General features: G+C 39.9%; 1 protein-coding gene and 1 long non-coding RNA gene across 5 annotated transcripts; both read right to left on the bottom strand.

Annotated features, from left to right (window-relative positions):
• Positions 1 to 1,122: 1,122 nt before the first annotated feature.
• Positions 1,123 to 3,584, bottom strand: LOC113011075 (uncharacterized). 2 transcript variants are annotated; one of them, XR_013903067.1, is made up of 3 exons: positions 3,482 to 3,584; positions 3,155 to 3,263; positions 1,123 to 2,531 (listed from the first exon to the last, which is right to left on the bottom strand). It is a non-coding gene; the product is annotated as an uncharacterized LOC113011075 (long non-coding RNA). The 2 variants fall into 2 exon arrangements; XR_003270448.2 differs by having other exon boundaries at positions 3,407 to 3,531.
• A 9,966-nt stretch (positions 3,585 to 13,550) lies between these two features.
• adcyap1b (adenylate cyclase activating polypeptide 1b) lies at positions 13,551 to 17,152 on the bottom strand. 3 transcript variants are annotated; one of them, XM_080292311.1, is made up of 5 exons: positions 16,789 to 17,152; positions 16,250 to 16,354; positions 15,150 to 15,284; positions 14,530 to 14,634; positions 13,551 to 13,894 (listed from the first exon to the last, which is right to left on the bottom strand). In XM_080292311.1, exons 2-5 carry the CDS (start codon positions 16,351 to 16,353, stop codon positions 13,711 to 13,713), a joined length of 528 nt encoding a protein of 175 aa, XP_080148437.1. In that variant the 5' UTR covers position 16,354; positions 16,789 to 17,152; the 3' UTR covers positions 13,551 to 13,710. The 3 variants fall into 3 exon arrangements, with proteins under 3 accessions (XP_080148437.1, XP_026006476.1, XP_026006477.1); XM_026150691.2 differs by having other exon boundaries at positions 16,607 to 17,100; XM_026150692.2 differs by lacking the exon at positions 14,530 to 14,634 and having other exon boundaries at positions 16,607 to 17,088.
• Positions 17,153 to 22,930: the final 5,778 nt, after the last annotated feature.

Below are 22,930 nucleotides of genomic sequence, written 5' to 3'. Positions count from 1 at the left end.
ATGGTGAGAATTCTAGATCTGCGAGCCTTTGTGATGGACACCTCTGAGACTCGAGTGAGTGACAGCTGTTTCTCAGTACGTGTCTGTTTACTGTGCAATCAGCTGCCCGGGGGGGTTGGCACAAAAAGCTTAATCACAGATGTGATGTCATGAGCATGTGCCCTTCGGTGTATCATTAACTAATGATGTAGGAAGAATCGGCACAGGATAGACTTTTTAAAGAACTGCATAAAATGTCATTCTTTTTTTTAAAAAAAAAATCCTTTTTTGATTATAAAAGCAACTTTTTCATTCTTTAAAGAAATTCATAAATATTCAAAACACAGCCTCTAAAAATAAACTCATTAAGCTGCGTTGTTTTTCTGTAGCTCACTGAACACTGAATTATAATGGTTTCTGAAAATAGATGGGTACTGTAATAGAGCCTTGATTTTAGCGACTTCACTGATCCCAGTTGTGGAGAGTTAAAACAAAACTGATGATATTATATTGATTATTTATTTGTATACACATATAAAACATATATAGACATGTGGTTATGCCTATACATGGTTATAAATGGGGTCTAAAGTCTGAATATATGTTTGCTTTGCTGTAATATACTACATAAATTTTGTGTTCAGTAATCCATGATTGTGTCCAGTATGTGCTCATTTAGAATGAGGTATTTCAAAACAGTCTGAACTCAGCTTGTAGTCACAGATGCAAAGGCATCCTCGTGATTTGATTTCTTACTATAGATGAACAAAGGAACCTTAAATTGATCTGGAATGAGTTAACAGATTCACTCTGGTTCCGCAGTATTTCTATACACTGTAATAATAATAATAATAATAATAATAATAATAATAAAGAAAAATATTATTTAAGTGTATACTAATAATAAAAGACAGCTGCAAGTATCTCCGGTTTGAGATATTATGTATCTAAACCATCTAAACACCCCATTTGTAAAGCAGCGGTTGATTACACTCATTGCTTCACACCGTGGGAAAACCTTAAAATTGGGAAGCTAATGGGTCAATAAGAGATTTAAACATTTTACTGCCTCATTTTCAATATTTATAGTGTTACGTCTCCCCGAGGGCAGGAGGGGATAACACAACAACTCCGGAAACTCAGTACAGGTGTTATGAAAAAAGGTTTAATGGCAGCGCTCTCACAAAATAAACAACCCAGACTCAAACAACAAATGTGGGGGGAAAAGGGACAGTTAGGTTGTGCCAAAAAAAAAAAAAAAAAACACCAAAAAGACAAAACCAAAACTTAGCTGAGCTGAGCTACTATCCTAGAAAAGCAACAAACAGGAGAGATAGACCCAAACCTCAACTTAAAACAAGCTCAAAATTACATGGGTGGCACCAACCTACTTACCTAGTGTTTCTAACACAAAGACTCTACGTGAGTAAGTGTATGGGGTCCCCAAACTCACCTAGTCCACTTTACTCCCACCACAATCATCAAACAAAAGAAAGACAGCAGGAAACCGTCACACATGTGTCAAACAATTCAAGGAGGGAAGAGAGCCGCACCCAGCCACAGGTGAGTCTCCTTATCAAGGGCTTCACTCCTGGTTTGTCCAATCAGGGCCTCCCTCCTCTAATTAATTGGACGTGCCCAGATTGACATCAGCCTGCAGTCTGCGACCTAAGGGAATGGCAAACAAAAGGGGAGGGAAAGAAAACATGCAGCCTGCAGACACGTAACAATAGCCTTTGTTTACTGTTTTATTTTTTACATTATTTTCCTGTTTCGGAAGACTTTATTGTTTTAGCTGTTGTCATTTAACACTTATCACACAGTCATTTAAGTATATCATACACTAGCAAAATGTGTGTGATTATTTGAATCTGTTCAACACTTAATTTGGACAAAGATGTAACATCGTAGATCCGGTCATTATGTAGCTTCTCATTTTTAAGTTGTTTTTTTTTTACCTGATTTTTCCAACTTTGTTGAAAACTGTGATGTTAACCTCCAAGGTTTGGTGAGCATCTAATATTTGCTGAATGGCTTCACTAAATATTGATGCTGATTTTCCATTTTCATCAAGCACAAATAGCATCATTTTCACATGAAATAAACACTCACAAGCTCTCACTGGAAGAAAAGCATCTGAAAGCGTGGTGTGATCATTGCTGAGAAATATTTGACCAATCCACACAGGGCTTATGCAGGACTGACTGGGTTGTTGACCTTGACTCGGTCGATTATTGGTGGACTTAAGCAGCCCTGACCCAAGTTTAATCCGGCTACTTATTTTTTGCGGTGAAAGAAAACCTGAAAATGCCTTTATTTCATCTTTGTGTCTTATGTTTCCACTCTTCTTAAGACCAGTCAATGAAATTATTTCTAAGTGATTATCTGCAGTCTGTTTGTTTGTATTTGGAGACGTCTTTGGTGCTTAGCAGTCATTGCCATGTTGTTTTCACTGCATTTCTCAGTAATCACTGTGCCAGCATGATGATGTCACTGGACTTGCAGCAGCTGCCAAACCTCCAAACAAACAGGCATGAGCTGTCCTACTGCAACTACAAATAACAGAAGGGATGAAATTAACACAGTGCCTCAGTGACCATGTCTGAAGAGACAAAAATATCTGCGACATGTTAAGGAAGAATGATTCCATGTCAAAAATGCTGCTTTCCATTGATTTGAGTTTGGAGCAGGCAGCTGGACAATTTTCCAAACCTTTTACATTGTTATTATTTTGCACCAAGTCTCATCTCTTTTCATTTCACACATGTTAATTTACCACAGCAGTGTGTCATTAGATTTTTGGCTTTTCTCTCTCTTATTCGGTGTTTTGTCCTGTCTGTCTATTCTCTCTTTATTCCTTTTCTCTTTCCCCCATATGACTGCCCCTCCTTCGACCTGGCTCTGCTGGAGGTTTCTTTCTGTTGAATGGGAATATTTCCTTTGCACCATCACAAAGCTCTTGTTCATAGGGCGTGGCTTGATTTTCCAGGTTTCTTTAAGAATACTATAATATCTTTACTCTGTAAAGTGCCCTGAGGCGACTGTTGTTGTGATTTGCACAATATAAATAAACCTAAACTGAAGTGAACTGAAAAGCTGTTGATACAACTTCTTATATTCTGTCAGAGAAGACAAAAGACTTTGTGTTTTCAGCAGAAAATCTGAAAAGATTTACCTTGGAAATTCTGCAGTTCATTCCAAGCCAGAGGCAGCATTAAGATTCAATGTCAGTCTTCCTTTAGATTAAGTTTCACCAGGTGGAAATGCTCCAATGTCAGTGTTCCCTGTTTCCATTAAAAAAAGTTTTGGGGGAAAGTTCCAGAAATAAGTCACCACTACTGCTCGAACAAACAACAAATTTTCTCAGCCAGCTAACTTTGGCATTATTGTAAAATTTAACAAGTTGCACCAACTGCAGCAAACTAACCATCACAAATTTAACATGAAACCAAAGCAGGTATAATAAGATAAGATTGGCATCCATGTGCAATACTGTGCACACCTCATTTCTTAGTGTTTTGCCTCCAAGGAGTGTTTGTTGACTGAACAGAAAGACTGAACAGAAATGACAGGAAACGCACACAAGGAGTTGATAGAAACTGGACTGGTAAATGAGAATTGGAAACAGCTGAGAACACAGCTGGAATGAATCTAACTAATGGAACAGAGGAAGTAAAACTAAACATAATGCATATAAACAACAGGTTATCACAATAAAGCAGGAAACATACATAGGAAACTAAACAGTGTCCATACTGAAAACACTAGGTCAACAACCCAGGTACCTTGACAGTACCTGACCATTTTCAGAGGAACAGTTGTTTGTCTGTTAAGCCAGTTAACACTAACCAATGAATCCTTCAAGCATAAATATGGCACCAAACTTACAGAATGAACCCGTGTTGGGTTTAACAACAGTTTGTGGAAATGGTGGAGAAGTCCACAGCTTCTTAGGAGTGGAGATACAGACGTCACTTTTATTTTTATTGCACAAAAGAAGAAGATTACAATGGTGAAATGCAAACTGTGTCCAGGACAAAAACAACTGCAACAGCTGATACACAACTTCAGCTCTCTGCAAGCATCTGCATAGCGAAGTGATGTTAAAGCTGTATGCTGACCCCAGCCCAGCAGCCACAGCCTCTACTTCAGTGGATAGTGAAAGCAATGAGAGTGAGCAGTAAGGCTTGCGGGACTATAGCCTAATTTTTCCACCTGTACATGTTTGTACTGTATAACTACTTTGGTGATGCTTGGAAATCTGTTTTTAACTTTGCTTTGTGTTGTTAGTTTTGTGTTCATACGTTCATAAGTTGTGTGTGTCCTCATCAGGATAGGGATTCATTTTGTTGTGTGGGACTGTAGTCTCAGGTCATTTTATGGAGTAATGCAAAAGTAATGCAGTGATCTGTCAATCTATGGATGCACACAGCAGAGAGCTTAGCAAAGAACTCATTTTAATTTGTATTTTTTTTGAACAGGACACTTTCTTTAGCTGAATCTACAAAAAGAATTATCCAACTATATCTGGCCATATAGTAGATTCATGCTTCAAGAAGCCATTCTTCAAGGAGAAAAGGCTGAGTTATGCCATACTACCCAAGAACTCGTGTTAAAATCAAATGGAACAGGTCTAATGGACACAAATTTGTCATTTTTAGTGTATATGTTCATCAATATGTAAGGGAGAGAAACAGGTTCTATCATGATTTGGGCAGCATTTCAGCCAGTGGTGTTGGAGATCTTGTCAGATAGATGGCATTATAATTGCAGAAAAGTACGGTCATTTTTGAGTCACACACAATACCATCTGGAAACCTTGTAATAGGCAACAGCTTAATTTTTCAGCATGACAATGATCCCAAACACACTGCCAATGCAGTAGAACCATAACTGGATAGAAAAACACACAATGCGGCACTATCAGGCATGGATTGGCCTCCCCAGAGCCCAGACCTCAACATTATTGAAGCAGTGTGGAATTATCTTTACAGAGAATGGACCAAAAGGCAGCCAAGATCCAAAGAAGAGCTTTGAGTGTCCTTCAAGAAGCCTGAAGAACTATTCCTGAAGACTACTTAAAGTCCGCTCATCTAAAAAAGTTCAGGCTGTGTTTAAAAATTTGGCCCACTGTCTAATGTCATCAGTCCAGCTATCAAGTTATCCGTGCTGCTGTAGACAGTGTTGCCAAACCTTGCCACCACAGTAACAGTTTTTAAATATCGGAACAGGCATTGTTGTCGTTTGTAGGTCTGCGATTGTGTAACAAAGTATGAAATGCAAATGACATGGATATCTGCCTTAGGAACATTAATGTTTCAGCAGTGTGTCAATCATTGTAACAAATGTTCCCTGATGGGAAGAGCTGCGTAGGAGGGCAACCCTTCCAACAAACGGAAGAGGAAAAAAAAAAGAAGAAGCGAGAAATGGTGGGATGCGCAAGCACAGTCTGTTTTTCTACTACACGATTTGGATGCTTTACCCCGGGGAGCACAGGATGCTGTTCACAGGTGTGAATGAAGAACCTGGTTGGTTGCCTCGCCTCCCTATGTTTCCCACTTACACTTCTCTCCTTATAACACAGCTTCACTTTTTATAGAGCTGCCACAGACAATTCCCAAAGAGTTGTGTGTTTCTCTGTGACAGGCATTTCCTTTTGTTTTGAATATGTGTGAAAAAGATGGGAAAAGCCTGCTTTGCTCAAAGCGAACACTTACCTTTTTGGTGTGCGTGTGAGGATTGGGGTAAAGCAATCTCTAGGATCTCTATATGTGAACCCTTGGAAGCATGAGAAGTTTGTAAGACTGGAAGAAAAGGAGAAGATGCATTTTAGAAAGGCAGAAAAGGAAACTCTTCCTATTATAATCAAAAGATGTTGAAATAACACAGGTTTCTTGAATCTTTTGTGATGTAAACTGGAGAAAGGGGACTTTGCAATTTCTCTTTTCTCCAGCAACTTTTTCTTCAAACATTTGTTGTTTTCTTTGTCCACAAAACTTGTTTTTGTCAGGAGTCATGCATTCAAAAGCAGTACTGTTCCATCTGTCTGTATTCTACAGTCTCCTCAAATATTTTGCCTATTTATTAAAGCATTTCCCAACCCTCACAGACACACACGCTCATATTGCGTTCATTAAAAGGAAAGAAGAAAGATAACATAACCACAAGCTGCGTGTCAGCGTGAAAATTTGACTCTCATGAGCACATAACCCATGAAGCCTGAGCCTGACAAGCGTCTCTCTCTGCTCTCCACTGTTCTTCATTCATTAACACTCATCTCATTCAGGAAATCTCTCACAACTTTAGAGACGTGAGGGTGAATGATGTGGAAAGGGGTGCAGCAGTGGGTGTCTGTAGGGGGAAGGAGTAATAGGCTGTCTTCCTCCTTCATTTTAGAGGCAGGTGAAAGAGATGGGGAGGAGAATTAAAAGAGCATGAACATATTTCTTCTCGCAAATCTCACACTGAGTCTTTGCACCTAACTTCACCAGCAGTGATACATTATTCAGTGTTTGCACAGCCTCGCCCTAAACCAGAATGGGCACAGCGAATGTACGAGCTGCAAGAAAAATTGAAGGCGAAAAAGACGGTCAGGCTGCAAGATGCTGGTTTGTTTGCATCCCGCTGAACCTTTAAGGTCTGCGTGCGTAAGGTTTAGATATTGTCGTTCGTGACCCTGTTTCTTCTCTTCAAGAGCCAAAAATGTTCTTTGAGTTTGACGTATTAGCATAACAAAACGTCCCAGTACCGCTCCCACTCCCCAGGAAGTTGAAATGCAACCCACCCTGCCACTACCACTGCTACCAGCAGAAATGTTGAGAAGCACATGGGACAAAACAGCTCTCAGATCAAGTCTTTTGGAGAACCAAGCTGGAATCAGACAGCTTTAAAGAAAATTGTTTGATGTTGAACAACGCAGAGCCATGGGGTTTGGGGAATTTTTTTTACAGTTAAATAGCAGCGACTAACGGGAATATAGGGGGTTCTGGGAATAGGCCTATTAAAATGTGTGTTAACAAATTAGGGTTTTCACTGGCATGTTGGACTCGCATGTGAGAGACAGTGTGCAAATAGTCTTTAACTGAGGGTCCAATTTGCAAACTATTCATTATTTTCTATTTATTATGTTTGAGCCTACACTTAGATCAATGGGTGTATGTATTGGCCTCCACAGACAAGATTATTGTCTGCACAGTCCCAGACCTTCTGGCAAACGCTTTGTCTTATTAAGTAAATCCACATCTATGTAGACCCAAGCATAATAAACGCCCAGCTTTATAACACCTGAAGCATCTACAAATGGAAGACTTGATATGGCTGTTTGATTTCTTCTTCAGAACTGCTCCAGTCAACATGTTTATATTGACTGGATCAAATTACTGTGTGATATGAAAGGACATACATACGGTTCATCCGTTTCCTGCCGCTCCGTAGAGGGTTTTAAAGTTTTACTGCTTATTGTTCAGATTTTTAGTTCGAGTGCAGCAACATCAGCCTTGCCACAAAAGCAAGATGTTTTTCAGAGGAATGGGCAACCAGAGCGCTTAAGACAAAGATGTAGACAAACAAAGAAAGAAAACAAAAAAAGAAAGAAAAAATCAGAAGCTGAAAGGGTCTGAACTACATTTGGAGAGGTGGATGGAGACATAACTACACATCTGAGATCTGCTGCATATCTACAGGATATGCAAATAGGCAACTGTTTGCTAGCATAGAAGCTGTATAAGTTTATAATATCTTGTTTTTCTAGCCTTTCGTGCTAGCCTCAAGGTGTCTAGAGATGATTCATTTTTTCACAGATGTGCTCTCTGTTCTCTAAATAGGTTAGAATGTGTAATTTTTATTCATGACTTTTAATTCTTTTCTTTTTGTTTATAGCAGGCGTATTGCTAAATGCACCATTCTTTAGTCAGTTTATTAGTAGTCATCAGCAACAATGTAACCTCTTAAGACCTTGAAAAATAGAAATCAATTGGACTTCTTCAAGTTTGTGAAGACGTTTCATGGGCTTCACATCCAAGACGAAACTTCAGTTGACCTACGTCCAAAGACTGTTGGAATAACCACTACACGTGATATTTTGAGCTTATTTTTGTAAAGTCGGGTTGTTGTTTTTTCAAGGTGCACTCATGTTCAAGCTTAGCTTGGAGACGTGTACATTTAGTAAAGTAGCTGAGAAAATGATGGTTGAGGTGATTTTCTTTCCAGGCCAAATAGCCTCATAATAAATGATGGATAGTTCTGGTCACCCATGATTACTCAAGCAGCACAGGTAAAGTGTTTCCCTCTAAGCCAGAAGCAACTCTTGATCAGTGGTCCATGTCTGCAAACCCTCGCCCACATCTCCTATTTTCTCCCTCCCTGTCTTTGCTGTCTCTCTCTCTCTAACACGTTGCTCCCAGAGGGGTTGATGTTCACCACAGTGTGCCGCCTGCTCAATGGTAGATGTGACAGAGCCCGCCACAAGAAGGGATTTAAGGGAGAGGAGGATTGAGGGATTCGTGGCTGCCACAATCAAGAGTTTCATAGCAGGCATGACTAGACTGCCCCCCCACCACCCCCCACCCCGCTCAAACCTGACCACTGAATGATTCATGGGGTAAAATGCGAGGGGGTGGAGTGGGTGGGATGGTGATTGCATCACTGCGGTGTCTGGGCCTTTCTTGTACTCCTAACCCTGACATGCAAGAGAGATGTTATGGAAGAAGGAGGGGGCAGTGTTTGCACTTGAGATAAATAAACACACAAACACACACACACACACACACACACACACACACACACACACACACACAAAAGTATTGTGAAGGGAAGGAAATGTTAATCATACACACAATAGAGCAGTAGTGCTCATTCACACACACATACACACTTCTGGCTTCACATGCTCATCAAAACATGGTGACAAAGAAAGATGGGTGTGGCCATGCGGGACTGGGAGAGGTGTGGGTATCCCCACTGGAAAAGCCCTGAACAAAACCTCTCCTTCCCCCTCTAACACTCCATACGTGATTAAGACGTGTCTGGAGGCAGAGAGCTGATTATTAAAAGCCGTGTTTGATTCCAAACTGTTTATTGAGGGAGTTAGACTCTAAATTTAGGAGCTCTTTCCATTTTCCCCCAAGAGAACGAAACAAAACAAAAAACCCAGAGAGACTGAGAACCTTCACAGACAACCCAGAGAGACAATTCCTGCGAAAAAATCAGTTGTGGAATCGCTCAAAGATGCTAATACAGATTTAAGACGTAGACTGCAGAGAGGAGAGATGATGCGGCACTATGAAGAGGGAGGAGCCATCTTTTATTGATTCAGGCATTAATGTACATTACAGTATGTACAAATTGGTCAAGGGTGGCCCCTTATGTGGAAGCTGTGCAAACAAATTGATGCATTTGTCTCAATATCCACTTGTGGGGGTGAATATCAAATCCAATTTATTTTTGAATACATTTTTTTGTTCGTTTCACCTGCCTCATTTGCTCCATACAGAACAAGTCTTGCAGTCTCTGCTTGTCAGGTGGACCGAAGCTGCTTTTCACTTTGACAGCAGAAGAGCAAAGGGGTAGAGGGGGTATAAATAAAGACCGGAGACAGCATTTAAATCACACAGGTAGGTTTAGCACAAAAAAAAGGCCCCTGACAACCAACAATCTGTCAGCCTTTTCTTAGCAACAGGGCAACTCCCATGAATTGGTGTCTTCAGGGAAGAAACAGAGATGCACGTCGAATGAGTGTGTGGCAGTTTCTCATGGCTAACTCACTTTGTTGAATTTCATTAATCATATTTAATACCTGTGCTCCTCTGTGGCAGTAGCTGTTGGTGTCATTACTGTGTCTCTGATAGACACACACTGTGCATCTGTTTCTTCTGTTCAACAGGCAGCGTGTGCACAAAAACTGTAAGGTGTGATGCAGAACCCCATTCCAATGCAGAGCCCGCTCAAGGTCTGCCTGTGCAGTGCACACAAATAGCCCAAAACACTCAGACATGCACACAAATGCACACAGTCTCCGTCTTTGTCTCGCTCCTTTTTTCCACACATACAAACACACTTGACACATGCGTATACATAACCGTGTCCCTTTGTGGACCGTTGCCATGCAACATTTCTCTGATTGGGTTAGTTGAGCTCTGGTGCATGTGCACTCACAGACACATACACACACACACACACATATACTCCTGCTGGCTTATGAGTATCAGATCACACACATAATCCTTTGCCACACCCATCCTCCTCGTCTCCCACAGGACACAGCTGCACTACCAAGGCCAAGGATGGAGTGAGGAGAAACACAAGGCAGTCCAGGAGGAGAGAAGCCCTGTGTGGGGCTCTGCAGCTCAGCCGTAGCTTCTCTTGATGAGCTCCTCAGAGATGTTTGATGGTTCTTCAGTTTGAATTGCAGGTTCATTTATTTATTTCCTCAACTTGAAATGCAAAAACACATCTGTGATTTCCCTTTTGACGCATTGCAAACGTGTCTTTTAAAAGTTAGACCAACTTCACACAATGCATTTGCTGCTTTATTTTCTGCTGTGCAACTTTATGTTTGTTACAGGAGGAGATCTGTGCTCATGGAAATAGGTGGTTCTTCATGTAAGCTCAACATTCATATGCGGGCAGTAAACTGCAAACAAAATATATATTCTAGTCAGCGTGTGTGATGTAACTGTGGCTCCGCTGCACTTTCTTTGTTCAAAAGACACGTCTCCTCGAAAAACAAAGTGATGTATTTCAAAGATTAGACATTGATTAGAAAATGTTGTTGTTTACAAAAATTTATTCATACAAATCTTACAACACTTTCATAACAATGACAAACGTAAAACCCCATATAAGGACTCCTGTGTGTATAACGATGTCACTTGTACTAAGGTTCACTTTTAAAACACATTGTTTTCAGATAGATAAGAGATTAAACATTGAAGTAAGGCGTTCGGCGCTTTCAGAAATATCAACAACAGGCATTTTCTATGATCTGAACAACATCTCTATTATATTCTCAAACCCTTTTAAATCTAGATAGTGATGCACAAAGTTCTAATATGTAGGGGATATTTTCTCATTGATAAATTACTGACCCAAAATAATCGACAACACGTCATAATCAACAGCAAGGAACACTGGTCATTGTCTACTGTTCTCACAGACACTGAACACCCCATGCACACACACACACACACACACACAAACAGTCAGACACACACACATACATCGCCTGCTTCACCGACATACACATTCTATTCACTTTTTTAATATACTTTATACTCAACAAATCATTGCCATGCTTTAAAAGAAAGCCTAATTCTACTACTCTTGGGGCAGACTAAGCCGAGCGATTAAACAGAGGAAAAGGAAGTTTTAATGTAAGCTAATGGACTGCAGCATTGTAGGGCCACTAAAATTGCCATCTGTCACTTGTGGTGAATATTCTTTTTAGTATTTTTTTTTTAGTATTTTTTATGTTTTTCTCACGTCGAAGCAAGGCACCAAAAGCCAAAAGCTGTTTCCACCTCCGCATGCATGTTCAGTCACTCGTCCACACAAACAAACATTAAATGCACACACGCTCACAGATAAACGCAATATGCACATACGCACTCACGCAAAGCCTGTGCGATGGAGCCAAATTGAAGAAGGAGTGTGTTGATAGTTTCTATGGGGGAACACAGGCCACTGATTAGATTGCAGGGGTGCATAAAGCTGCATTTGCATAATGTTGAATAAATACATGAGATATCTCTCTAATAAAAGTCATAGGGAATATCCCTCTGCTGGAGGGCTGAATTTCATACACCTCTGTTCTGCTGGTCTGATCCACCTTGACTCACATACTCTTAAACCTTCTTATGAAACCAAAGTGAAGGGAATTCAACGTCTGACATTTTTTTTTATCAGACTCATTGACCCTGATCTCACTTCAACAGGTGAGCAGAGGCAGTGGTGCCATCACTTGTTTTGTTTGTTTGTTTGGTTCTGTATTGACGTGCGACAAACCTCCTCTGGCTCGTGGGTGCTGTAACCTGTGTCTTATGCAACAGGCTACTTTGCTTGCCTTTCCTCTCTCGCGCTCTCTCTTTCACACACACACACACACACAAACACACACCGTCTCTTTTTCCACTGCCTTTTCTTCGACTCCACACACACATCTCTTTATCAGCTAACACTCTTCACCTGCTTCCTCACATACTCTAACACAGATCAGCTTTACAGTGAAACTAGAGCATTAACATCAAACCAGAAACTTGGCATGGCAATCTAGAAGCAAAAAAACTTGAACTACTACTACAACCAAGACAAAGGCAATCAGCATATAAGGGAGGTGAGGGGGGTCCAGTGTCTTGTTCTATGATATCCACAATGACAGCAGCAGGACAGGAAAAAATAAAATCAACAAGTCAGTGCAGTACCAGTTTCTATCACTTCTAGCCCTCTTTCTTCACATTTCTGTCACAAAACATCTGAAAGGGGGGGGGGGGGGGCTGAAAGAGGCTTAGCACAGCTCATCTCCTACACAGCAACAAAAGCACAATCGCATGCAGTTTGTAAGGGAAAATTAGCACGGTGTCAGTTTTCACATGCACCATTAAATCAGAAATAAGAGTCCAGTATCTCTAACCCCAACTCAGACGCTACCTTCCCTCTCCTCCTCTTTTGTCAAACTGCATCACTTTCTGCTCCTTCTGAGTCCTTTCTAAATATTTCGGAGCTCTGCCAAAATACAATCAACAGTTTAAGCATTTTTTTTCCTTTCTCTTCTCCATTTAATCCTGTTGACTGAACAGAGACAACACTGAGATGACTATGTGCTCTGTGTAATTTTTATACTGTACACAATACACATATGTGAAACATTCCTTAGACAGTCGTATCGAGCATAATTTATCTCCCACTGTAAATGACTCTCGAGGCGAGTGAGCAAGCAGTGTTTTCTGCATACTGTTAACAGCAACTCGAGTGCTTCCTTTCGATTTAGTAAAGGCATCAGTGCCCTTGCAAAAGCCTGCAATGAAATTGGAAAGAAGGTTGAATTTTTACCAGCACTTACATTGACTGAATGTGTAAGTCAATCGGTTAACCATCAAATGAGAGGCTGTGGAACAAAAGCCGTCTGAATTCCCCTTGGAGGGGCAGCAAGCTATACAAACCCACAGAGCTCCCATTAAGGGAGCGTGGAGAAGCGTGGACAAGGGCAACATCTATCATTTAGGATAAGCCGGATATGCCTCACATAGCATGCTCACTGCTTCTTTGGGCCTGTTTGGAAAACAAACAACACTAAAAAAATAGAACGTTGGTTACAAAAATAAGTATAACATTCAATACTTTGATTGTCTTTTTAAAATCTATTTATTTTCTGCATATGTAGATGACTTTTAAAGATTTCAAGCGCATAATGTTGAAGGTGCACAATTATCTCTTTTTTTACTGGTTTCTTCTTCTTCTTCTTTTTTTTATCATTTTGTTTTGTTTTCAACATCGTAAACATGAAAATAAAATATTGGTCCACAAAGTATAACTGTGCGGTATCAAGTGCTTTTGTACAAAAAGAAAAAAAAACGATATTATTATTAAAATATTCATTTTAATGGCTTTACTTCATACATAAATACATGTTGAAAGAACACAGGCGCAATCCACTGGTTGGTCAGATATATCTGAATGACTTCGATTTAACGACTGGATGTATATACACAGGAGGGCAGTTTGAGCGCCTTAACAGCGCTACAAATAGGCAAGCCGGCGTCCTTTGTTCCTAACTCTCTGTCTGTACCTTCTACCCAGAACCGCTGCCAGGTATTTCTGCACGGCCATCTGCTTTCTATAGCGACTGTAGCTGTCAGTGAAGATCCCATCTGAGTGTCTTTTGGATAAGGGCTCTGATTCTTCCTCCATGCTGTTGTCGTCACTGAAAAAATACAGAAGATAAATAAAACAACAGTGACATTAGTTAAAGCTGCGAGGTCTTGACTGGTTTGTGCTCTTTTTGATGTGGCATTTCAACTTTGATCATCTCTTCATCTGGCCAGTAGTCATTAATAATGCATTTATGGGCCTTTATTTTATTTTTTTTTATTTTTTTTGTTTTTTTGTTTTTTACGTTAAAATATATATATATGTGAGGAAAGATTTGGTGATTTAAGCGTTTTGGAAAGGTTATCAAATATTAATTTACATCCCATTACATATTCTGACGCTTGCTTTTTTTTCCCACCACCACCCATTAATGTTTGTAAAAGCAAAATCAATTGATAGGTAAGACAAGGGCTACAAATAGCGCTGTATTTCAGTATCTTATTCTTAAAGAACATAAATCGTGGATGCAATGTCACGCCACATCAAAATAGGAGCAAAACGGTGGAATGAAAATGTCCAGACGTTATATAGAGGGGTAGCATTTTTTTAAGAAGAAGAAATAAACCACACACGCACGTAAAATGACAGACAGTGACACAGCAGCCTGAACTTGAGCAGCGCAGAAACATAAAAAAAATAAAATAAAAATGATGACTGCAGGTGAACGCTAATAAGAAATGCCCTTACCCTGCACGAATTGTCATCAGAGAATGCAGATAATGTCTCGCTGTTAACTGACCCAGGATCTCCCTCAAGGCTCTATCTAATTCTTCCTCAGCATGCCTTTCTGGTCTGAGATGATAAAACGCCAAAACACATAGATCGTCAGTGACTAAAATAAAAATAAATAAATTAAAACAAAATAAAAAAAATAGATTAAAAAGCGCGGACAAAATGATCAAAAGTAGCCTAAAATGTTCCCGCCCACTCGCATGTCCAATATCACGTCAAGTGCAATAAATAAATAAGAAAGAAAGAAAGAAAGAAAGAAAGAAAGAAAGAAAGAAAGAAAGAAAGAAAGAAAGAAAGAAAGAAAGAAAGAAAGAAAGAAAGAAAGAAAGAAAGAAAGAGATTAAAGGCTATCCTTTACGAATCTGCCGACCTTCTTTTTTTTCGTTTTTTTTAATCTTGATTATCAACTGCAGGGAATCAACATTTTAGGCTACTCGGTATGAAAATAAGACAGGACAAATAACATGAGAAACTCTGGGAAAAATAAAGCAAGCAAACATTATAGCAAACAGCAACAAAGTCATTAAATTGGAATCCAGCCCAAGGCTTTGGCTGTGAAACGAAGGCGCATTTACCTCTTCTCCTGTGGGTAGTATAGGGTGTATGCGTCGTCGTTTAAGGATGGCGGGCTTCGTATAGCAATCTGATCACTATCAAAACCCATGTCGGATAACGAATTCCCGTCCTCATCGAATGCGTCGTTTTCAAGTCTGCATAAAGAAAGAACATTCATCACAATTTTGATCAATGCACACGTGTGGACGCAGGAGTGAAAGGATGCCAAATGTCTGCATCTGCCTTTAAAAACAGCGGGCGGTTAAATGCAATGAAAAAGGGTAAAAACGGGGGAAAGAGGCTTTTTAGAGTAAATAAATAAAGAAAAATAAGCCAGAAAACGAATAATTTAAATTTGGCGAAAATAATGACTTGAATTTTATTAAATGCGTCCTGCTGTATTGTTTTCTTTCTTTGAATATGTTTTTCTTTCTGGAAGAAATCGGGTTTTTTTAATATATATATATTCCACTTGATGCTGCCGGCTCCAACCTTATTAATTATTTAAAACTCGAAACAATGGGTGTGAAAATGATCACATTTAGTGTAGGCGTGGAGCTCAAAAATATTAAAAAGAATTCAGAAAATACCTTTTTTATGTATTTATTTATTTATAATTTGATCAACGAGAACCACGCCCAAATAATGGATATGCTTTTCCCGAAGAAGGAAAAAAAGAAGAAGAAGACTAAATCTTAAATGGATAAAGCTCCCCTATTCGTTTTGCCTCGCCTCTCCTTGGTGACGCCAGTCCACCGTCATCCCGAGGGCTATCCATTGCATCGACTGCATTCTCATTTTTAATAAGGGGAGTTCCGTGAACCGTCCCACCGGACAGATACTCCTGTGCAATTTCCATACTCATTTTCCACACCAGCCTTGCATTTGATTGTTTAAAAGCCTGCATGTCCTTCTGTTATCATGCTTAACTGGGAGATTCTAAAACTTGCGCGCGGAGTTTCTGCGCAATTGCGCGCATTTATTTGAAATAAAGTGAACAAACCTCTTTTTCGTTGATTGCAGCAAACGTAACAGCAACATTAAATGAAACGTGTTGCTGAGGAGCATTTCAAATAGAACATAAAGGACAACGATAACAACCCAGAAACCAGAAACCTACCTAATCTTGGGGTAACTTAGTCCAAGAGGTGTGCAGAAGACGCTGTAGTGCATAAAGATCCCGTAGATGAGCAAGATTAAAGTCGCTTTACTCGAACTGGCCATGCTGTTAGGAAATGAGAAACAGACACAACATTAAACAGAGCAGTTACCTGACAATAAAGCGGCTTTTTCTTTGTTGTATCAAAATCACAAGGCGGTGCTACTTTATCACCACTAATAAAACTAAAAAGCTGGTTCGAACATGAACCTGTTTGAATTAACTGGATAAAGATAGCGTCCACTGGCTTATACCAAAAAAGGATCATTAAAAACGAGGGGTGGGAAGAAAAAACTGGATATTTTGTGTTTTATTCACCTCATCTTGTAAAAGTTACACTGCGGTAATGACACCAAATCCTCTATGTTCAGCGTCAAAGTAGCTAAAAAATTGCAGATCTCCACGCAGTTCACAAAAAGGGAAAAATTTCCATTACTTTATCTCGCTCTGGAGCATAAATTTCTCCGAGTTGTAAGACAGTCCGCAGATAAAGCACATACCTATAGCAGGAAAGCAGAGAGGAGGCTGTGCTGTAGGTTGTGAACCGGGCGCGGTTGTGGCAGTGCGTGTCTGCGTGTGTGTGAGAGTGAGAGAGAAAGAAAGAGAGAGACGGTATCTTTCTCACGGCACTTCTTCCCTGGCTGAAGCGCCTCCGTCGTCTCCTTATGTTCCCCTCAGTGCTGCCTATCTCACTTTTATACCCAATTAATAGGACTCAACCGGTCGCAAAGCCAAACAAAAACTCGGTGGGAGAGCGCGCTGTCTGTGCGTCTACATATCGTTGCTCTAAACTTTTGTCCTGTGCTGTGATTGCCTTGGATTTTTATCCATGTATCGCAAGCCTTGCCCCCCTCCTTCTCCTCCTCCTCCTCGTCCTCCACCTCCCTCCAATAAGTCACATTAAGGATGCTATAGACGTCGTCAAGTCTTCCTCCCGGAATATAATAGTACAGTTCCTTCCTCATCGATGCATCCGTCAGACTCACCCCCACCTCCCTCCGAAGATGGAAGTTTACTTTCAAACTTTCTTCTTTTTTTTAAAAAAAAAAGAGAGAGAGAGAGAGAGAGAAAGAGAGAGAGACGCTTGTGAATGCATACATGAAATCATCAAGTTTTGATGTGACGCCCAATACAGATCAGTTCGTCAACGCCTTAACCACTACTGCTTTTCTTGTTTTTTTTTTCTTCTTTTTTTAAAATATAAAATAAATAAATAAAACTTTCACGTCACCAATAGGTTAATTACGCTTTAGTGATTATCTCTGATCTGGGAAGTGGTGCTGGTGGTTTCAAATGACTTGATGGTTTTGATGGAGGGTGATCAGGCTTCCGATGACCAAGTCCAAGGCCCCTGGGGAGTCGGGAGCTGTCCAGTGCTGAAACGACTCGTCTCAAATTGCGGCTTTCAGACTTTATATTCACTTTTCTTTTTGTTCTAATCGTTTACAATAATTGCTCACTGGATGTCGAGGGGTGGCTTTAATGGCCGTGCAATGAGAACGCTAAGGTCTAAACCTAACCTCTGGATTGTTGAAATAAACGAGGCACATAATCGGATTTGAACAACGGCTGGTGACGCAGGATGCTGGTTCGGAGAGTCTGCGTGGCCGAATAAACGATTCACGTTTTCCCAGCATTGTTCTCAAATTATCTATGTCATTACAATCTGCTGATTGATGTGTTTAAACGAAAAACGACGATGCAATGCTTTTTATATAGAACATGTGTCAAATAACCAAGAAGAAGGCCTAATCCTCTCCACCCATAGTGGACTGGTGACGTCTAATTTCGAGCTCGTGGAGAGTAAGTCGAACCTCTCTGTATCTGCAGCTTCTGAGCAATTTTCTCTTTATTGTTTGTTCTAATGCCGCAGTCAGATGATTGGAGCAAAACTTGGCATTCTTTTTTACTCCATACATGAGACTTTTCATCTTGGAGGTTCGGAGGCCAGTCTAGCAAACTTGAATATTTTTCGTGGGGATTGGTAATATTCGCCAAATGGAGAGGTCAGGAGACGCTTAGGTTTAACTATGCACCCCCACTGAATCAGATATATAGCTCACCAACCAATTGAAGAGTTTGCCAAAGAGGGGAGACGGAGACATTCACGTCAGCGTTTTGTTTACGCTGACGCAATATGACGAAAAGAGCCAGTCACTGCGGGAGGGGGGCTATCTAGAACCTCTCCTTGATTCATATGAAGACAACAACTTAAAGCCCATGCGTTTCAACTGGAGCAGACTGCTAATATTAGGCCGGGTACAGCAGGTAGCATGCAGCTCCGTAGCCTGAGCAAACGGCGCCATCATGAGGACAGAGGACAAACACGCTGAGCCAGTCTACCGAAGTTTAGTCATCATCACAGAAGCACACAGAAGGAAAGAAAGAAGGGAGAAGTGGAGCAAATCCTCACACCAGTAATTCCTCTTCATAAAGTGTCACCTTGTTAGTGAAACAGCTTAACTGAGAGCTTCATTTAAAATTCGTGTGATTTCGGCATGACATTACAACTGAGAGGGTTATTTTGCATTTAAAACACAGACGCGTAAAATGGAGCTACTCCAGCGTGGCTTTGAATGTCACTGCACCTACAGTTTAGTGAAGGCTCATAAAGGCCAGTTTCCCTATATGGCTGACCCATAATTGAAGTACTCTTTTTTTCGAGCTGGAACCTCTGTGAGTTGCTAAACATCGGCCATCAGAATCAGAAACACACAACACCACAGAGAGATCATAGATAAGGAAAAGGGATATGTGTTCAACAGCTTTTCTACAGATTTCTGTCCGATTTGTTATCCGTGGAAGATTTAAAGTGCCCAAATTCAGATTTCCCTTCAGTCCATGTTTATCTATTACATAATACAATGCAGTAATAATAACAGTTTATGTGCTTTATCAAATGTAAATAAAACCGAATTCAATGATTCAGTGATCTCAAAAGCCATATTTTGCAAAAGACCATAGAAAACAGACCACCCTATGGCAACACGTCTTCTTTTTTTTTCTTTTTTTTTTAAAGTCTGTAGACAAGTGTGAACTGAGGAGACCAGTTGCTGGTCTTTGGGGAGAGAAATGTTCCATTCTTGTCTGCTATAGGATTCTAGTTACTCAACAGTCTTTGTCATATTTGTTTCATTAATTTCTTCGGTTGGTGAAAGGGTCTCCACGGGATTCTTTTCTAATAGAGCCAGGTTTAGCATTCTCTTACTGAAGGCTTTCCCTGGAAAACATGTAATCTGGATGCACATGTTGCTCTAAAAGTTGCATATACCTTTCAGCATTGATGTGCAGCACACATCTGGTCTTTCCAGCTGTGAAAGCTGCCAATTACAATGGACCCCCATACTATCAGAGACACAGGTTCAAATTTTACATTTCAGTTCATCTGAACACAGAACAGATTTCCACTTTTGCCTCAGTCCATTTTAAATTAGCTTTGGTCCAAAGGACAAGACGGTAGCACAAGCTTATGTTTATGTTTATTTAAAGAGATCATGTCTATTAATTAACATGAGAACTTAAATTCATCATGTAAATATGCCAGATTTAGGCTAATTTTCATCGGCATACGGCTTCTTTTTTTGCATAGAAATGCTACTTTCGACTGCTCCCTCACTCACAAGGGGTCACAGGTAGCTTTGCTTGTTTGATTTCATAGATTCTTGCACTAGATTACCTTCCTAACCCAATCCCAAAAGGTTTTATGTCTCTCTGAAAATAACAGGTATTTAATATTGATTCTCAACCCCTTGCACACAGAGATTTCTTCAAATTCTCATGTTTTGATTATGTTATTTGTTGTAGATATATAGATATTCACAATCTTCAAATTTTTACATTGAAGAACATTATCTTGAAATTGCTCCACAATTTGTAGACACAGTTTTGTTGAAAACTGGTAATCTTCCATCTGTCCTTTCTTCTGAGAAACTCTGTTTCTAAGAGGTTCTTTTTATACCCGGTCACGTTTCCTGTCCAATCACGGCTCATATCCGATCATACTGCCAACCTCTTGTAAATCAACCTAATTAGTAGCAAAATGTTGCTCCACGTGTTTCTTTTTAGTTCCACTTTTTGTTGCCCTGTCCCAACTGTTTTAAATAGTGTTTCTGCCATGAAATAAAAATGAGCTAATATTTATCATGAAGTAGTAAAACATCTCAGCTCAGTTTTCTATGGTCAATAAAATATAGGTATATGAGATTTGCAAATGATTTGCAAATGATTGCATTCTCGTTTTATTCACAATATCCACCTTTTTTGGAATTGGGGCAGTACTGAACTACTACTACAATACTACTGCTATAATAATAATAATAATAATAATAATAATAATAATAATAATAATAATAATAATAATAATAATAATAATAATAATAATAATAATAATCAAAAGAAGAAGAAGAAGAAGAAGGGTGAGGTGGGGTGGTCAGGATTATCTATGATGGATAATGGTATATTGCTCAGTGGCCTCTCCACAACAGCTTCAAACTTCCTAATCAGGTTATTTGGACTATAGCTGCCACTAGGGCAAATGCTACTCCCCCACATAATGACCTTATTACAAAAATAAGAGGAAGGCTTTCTTAAGGACATTTTGAAATGCTATTAATCTTGCATCTCCTTGCAAGCCATGCACGGCCCATTGGCTGATACGCCTGAATCAGGAGGTCAGCAATTAATGGAGGGCACCACCAATAAGCTCATAAAGAGATCAAATTAAGACTGAGCAGAACTGAGTGTAGCTTATTGCTGCAGCCCTCCTCCACAGTCCCAGTTTCTTATGTGACCCTTAGGGAAAATTAATTGCACATCCGCTGCCCTGAATGGAATTTAACCAACGTGTTTGAGCAACAGTTGTGTTTATTTCCACCCCAATAACTGGTTCGCATGATATTTAATCTGAGCATGGATGTTTACTGTAAATATTGTTCTTTTTTGTCCTGTCTGTCCCCTCACCCACAGCTGGTGACGACAGATGGCTGCCCCTTTCGGAACCTGGTTCTGCCCGAGCTTTCTCCCTGTTAAAAGGGAGTTTTTCCCTCCCACTGTCGCTAAGCGCTTGCTCCATTTGGGGGGGGGGGGGGGGGTCCTGATTGGTGGGTAGTGGAGTTTTCTCTGTATTGCTGTAAGGTCTTTACCTTAAAATATAACGTGCTTTGAAATGACCGTTGTCGTGATTTGATGCTATATAGATCAAATTGAATTAAATGGAATTGAATTATTTAACTTTAAAGGCTAACCGATAATAAAATATAATATTAAATCTGACCGATGAAAAAAACAAAATGTAGATATCGAGCAGTGGAAATCATTGCATGATGACAAACAGTGACCGTGCAAACTCTGAGAATCCTTGCTCGTATGCATCCGAAGTGTTTTGCAGACGGAGCCACTTTCTAGGAAAAAAGCATCTGGGGGACATGCTGTGGCGCCTGCGCACTGTGTAGTTAGAGTCAGTAGGGGTCAGCAAATCACTTGAAAATTGTTTCATCCCTTTACAGACACACTCCCGCTGTGTCTGTAGTCAGCTTTTGGTTAGGTGTTCAAGATGAAAGCCCAACATTAGCCTCCCGCTCTCCTTCCTTTTCTCATTAAATATTTTGAAATTATTTTAAATATGATTTTTTTAAACTACCGCCTCTGTGTAAGTTTAGAAATCTTATGGAAACAATGAATATTTTAATAAGTGTTTTACACACTATGATTTTCCAGTCTGTGCTTCGCAGACAGCCTCGCTGAAACACGCAGTCTTTTACACCTATTGTTAACTCAAGTATCTGCGTGAACACACCTCTTTTAACCGTTTGTAAAACCCAGATGGCGCTAAATGCCTGCGCAATATGAACAAAGTTCAGAGGTGAACACCACGACGCGACTGCGCTTTATTTTTATGGCCAAATAATACATCTTAAAAAAAAGAAAAAGAATGAATGGAGATTGTTGGAGAGCATAACTGAAAACGCTTTAGCTGTCCGGGCAGATGGTGGGCTTTCTCCTTTACAGGGATGTCGGCCATATTGGGCACACGGGAAAACCGTTCAATAGGACACAATGATACCTTCAAGTTCTATCGGAAATAACAAAACGTCGACATGACCAGGCGTGGGCTAGATAAAAGTTTGATTTGTCTTTTTTAATGACCAAATAATTGAATTATTCAGATTAAAAGACTCTTTATCTTGTTGCAGTACAAAATATACCACGGAGTAAGATATCCGTTACACATGAGTAGTTCACTGACAGACAAAAGTAATTACTTTGAAGTTATCCTCGGTGTGGTTATTTGCTGTACTTCTGTGAGCAAGCTAAAATTCTTTGGGTTTCGTACAGTTTGACAATTAGAAGAAGCAATTTGGTGATATCGCATTTTTAAAGAAACAAAGGCCAAACATTCAGAAAAATAATGGTCAGATTAATAATTATTATTATTATTATTATAACATAAGCGTCTTCAATCCTCATTATAGTATACACACACAAACAACCCGCGCTATTATATATATATAGTAACACTGGATAAGAATGGATATTTATATTATGCTGCCTCTCAAACTGGAGGTCGGATTGGCGTTTGAAGTTGGGATTTGCCGATGTTCGAGTCTAATCTGAGCAAGTGAAGGCAACATGATTCCTTCTTTG

This window comes from Astatotilapia calliptera, chromosome 18 (genome assembly GCF_964374335.1).
Source record: "Astatotilapia calliptera chromosome 18, fAstCal68.1, whole genome shotgun sequence".
Classification (NCBI taxonomy): domain Eukaryota; kingdom Metazoa; phylum Chordata; class Actinopteri; order Cichliformes; family Cichlidae; genus Astatotilapia; species Astatotilapia calliptera.
Note: the sequence above shows the minus strand (reverse complement) of the source record. Positions and strands in the feature narration are given on the sequence as shown.

Excerpts from the sequence above, each read along its gene's own strand:
- adcyap1b (XM_026150691.2), bottom strand. Across the intron at positions 15,285-16,249 it reads CTAAGTTACCCCAAGATTAG|ACTTGAAAACGACGCATTCG; the intron begins GTAGGTTTCTGG and ends TTCTTTATGCAG. Across the intron at positions 14,635-15,149 it reads TACTACCCACAGGAGAAGAG|ACCAGAAAGGCATGCTGAGG; the intron begins GTAAATGCGCCT and ends TTATCATCTCAG.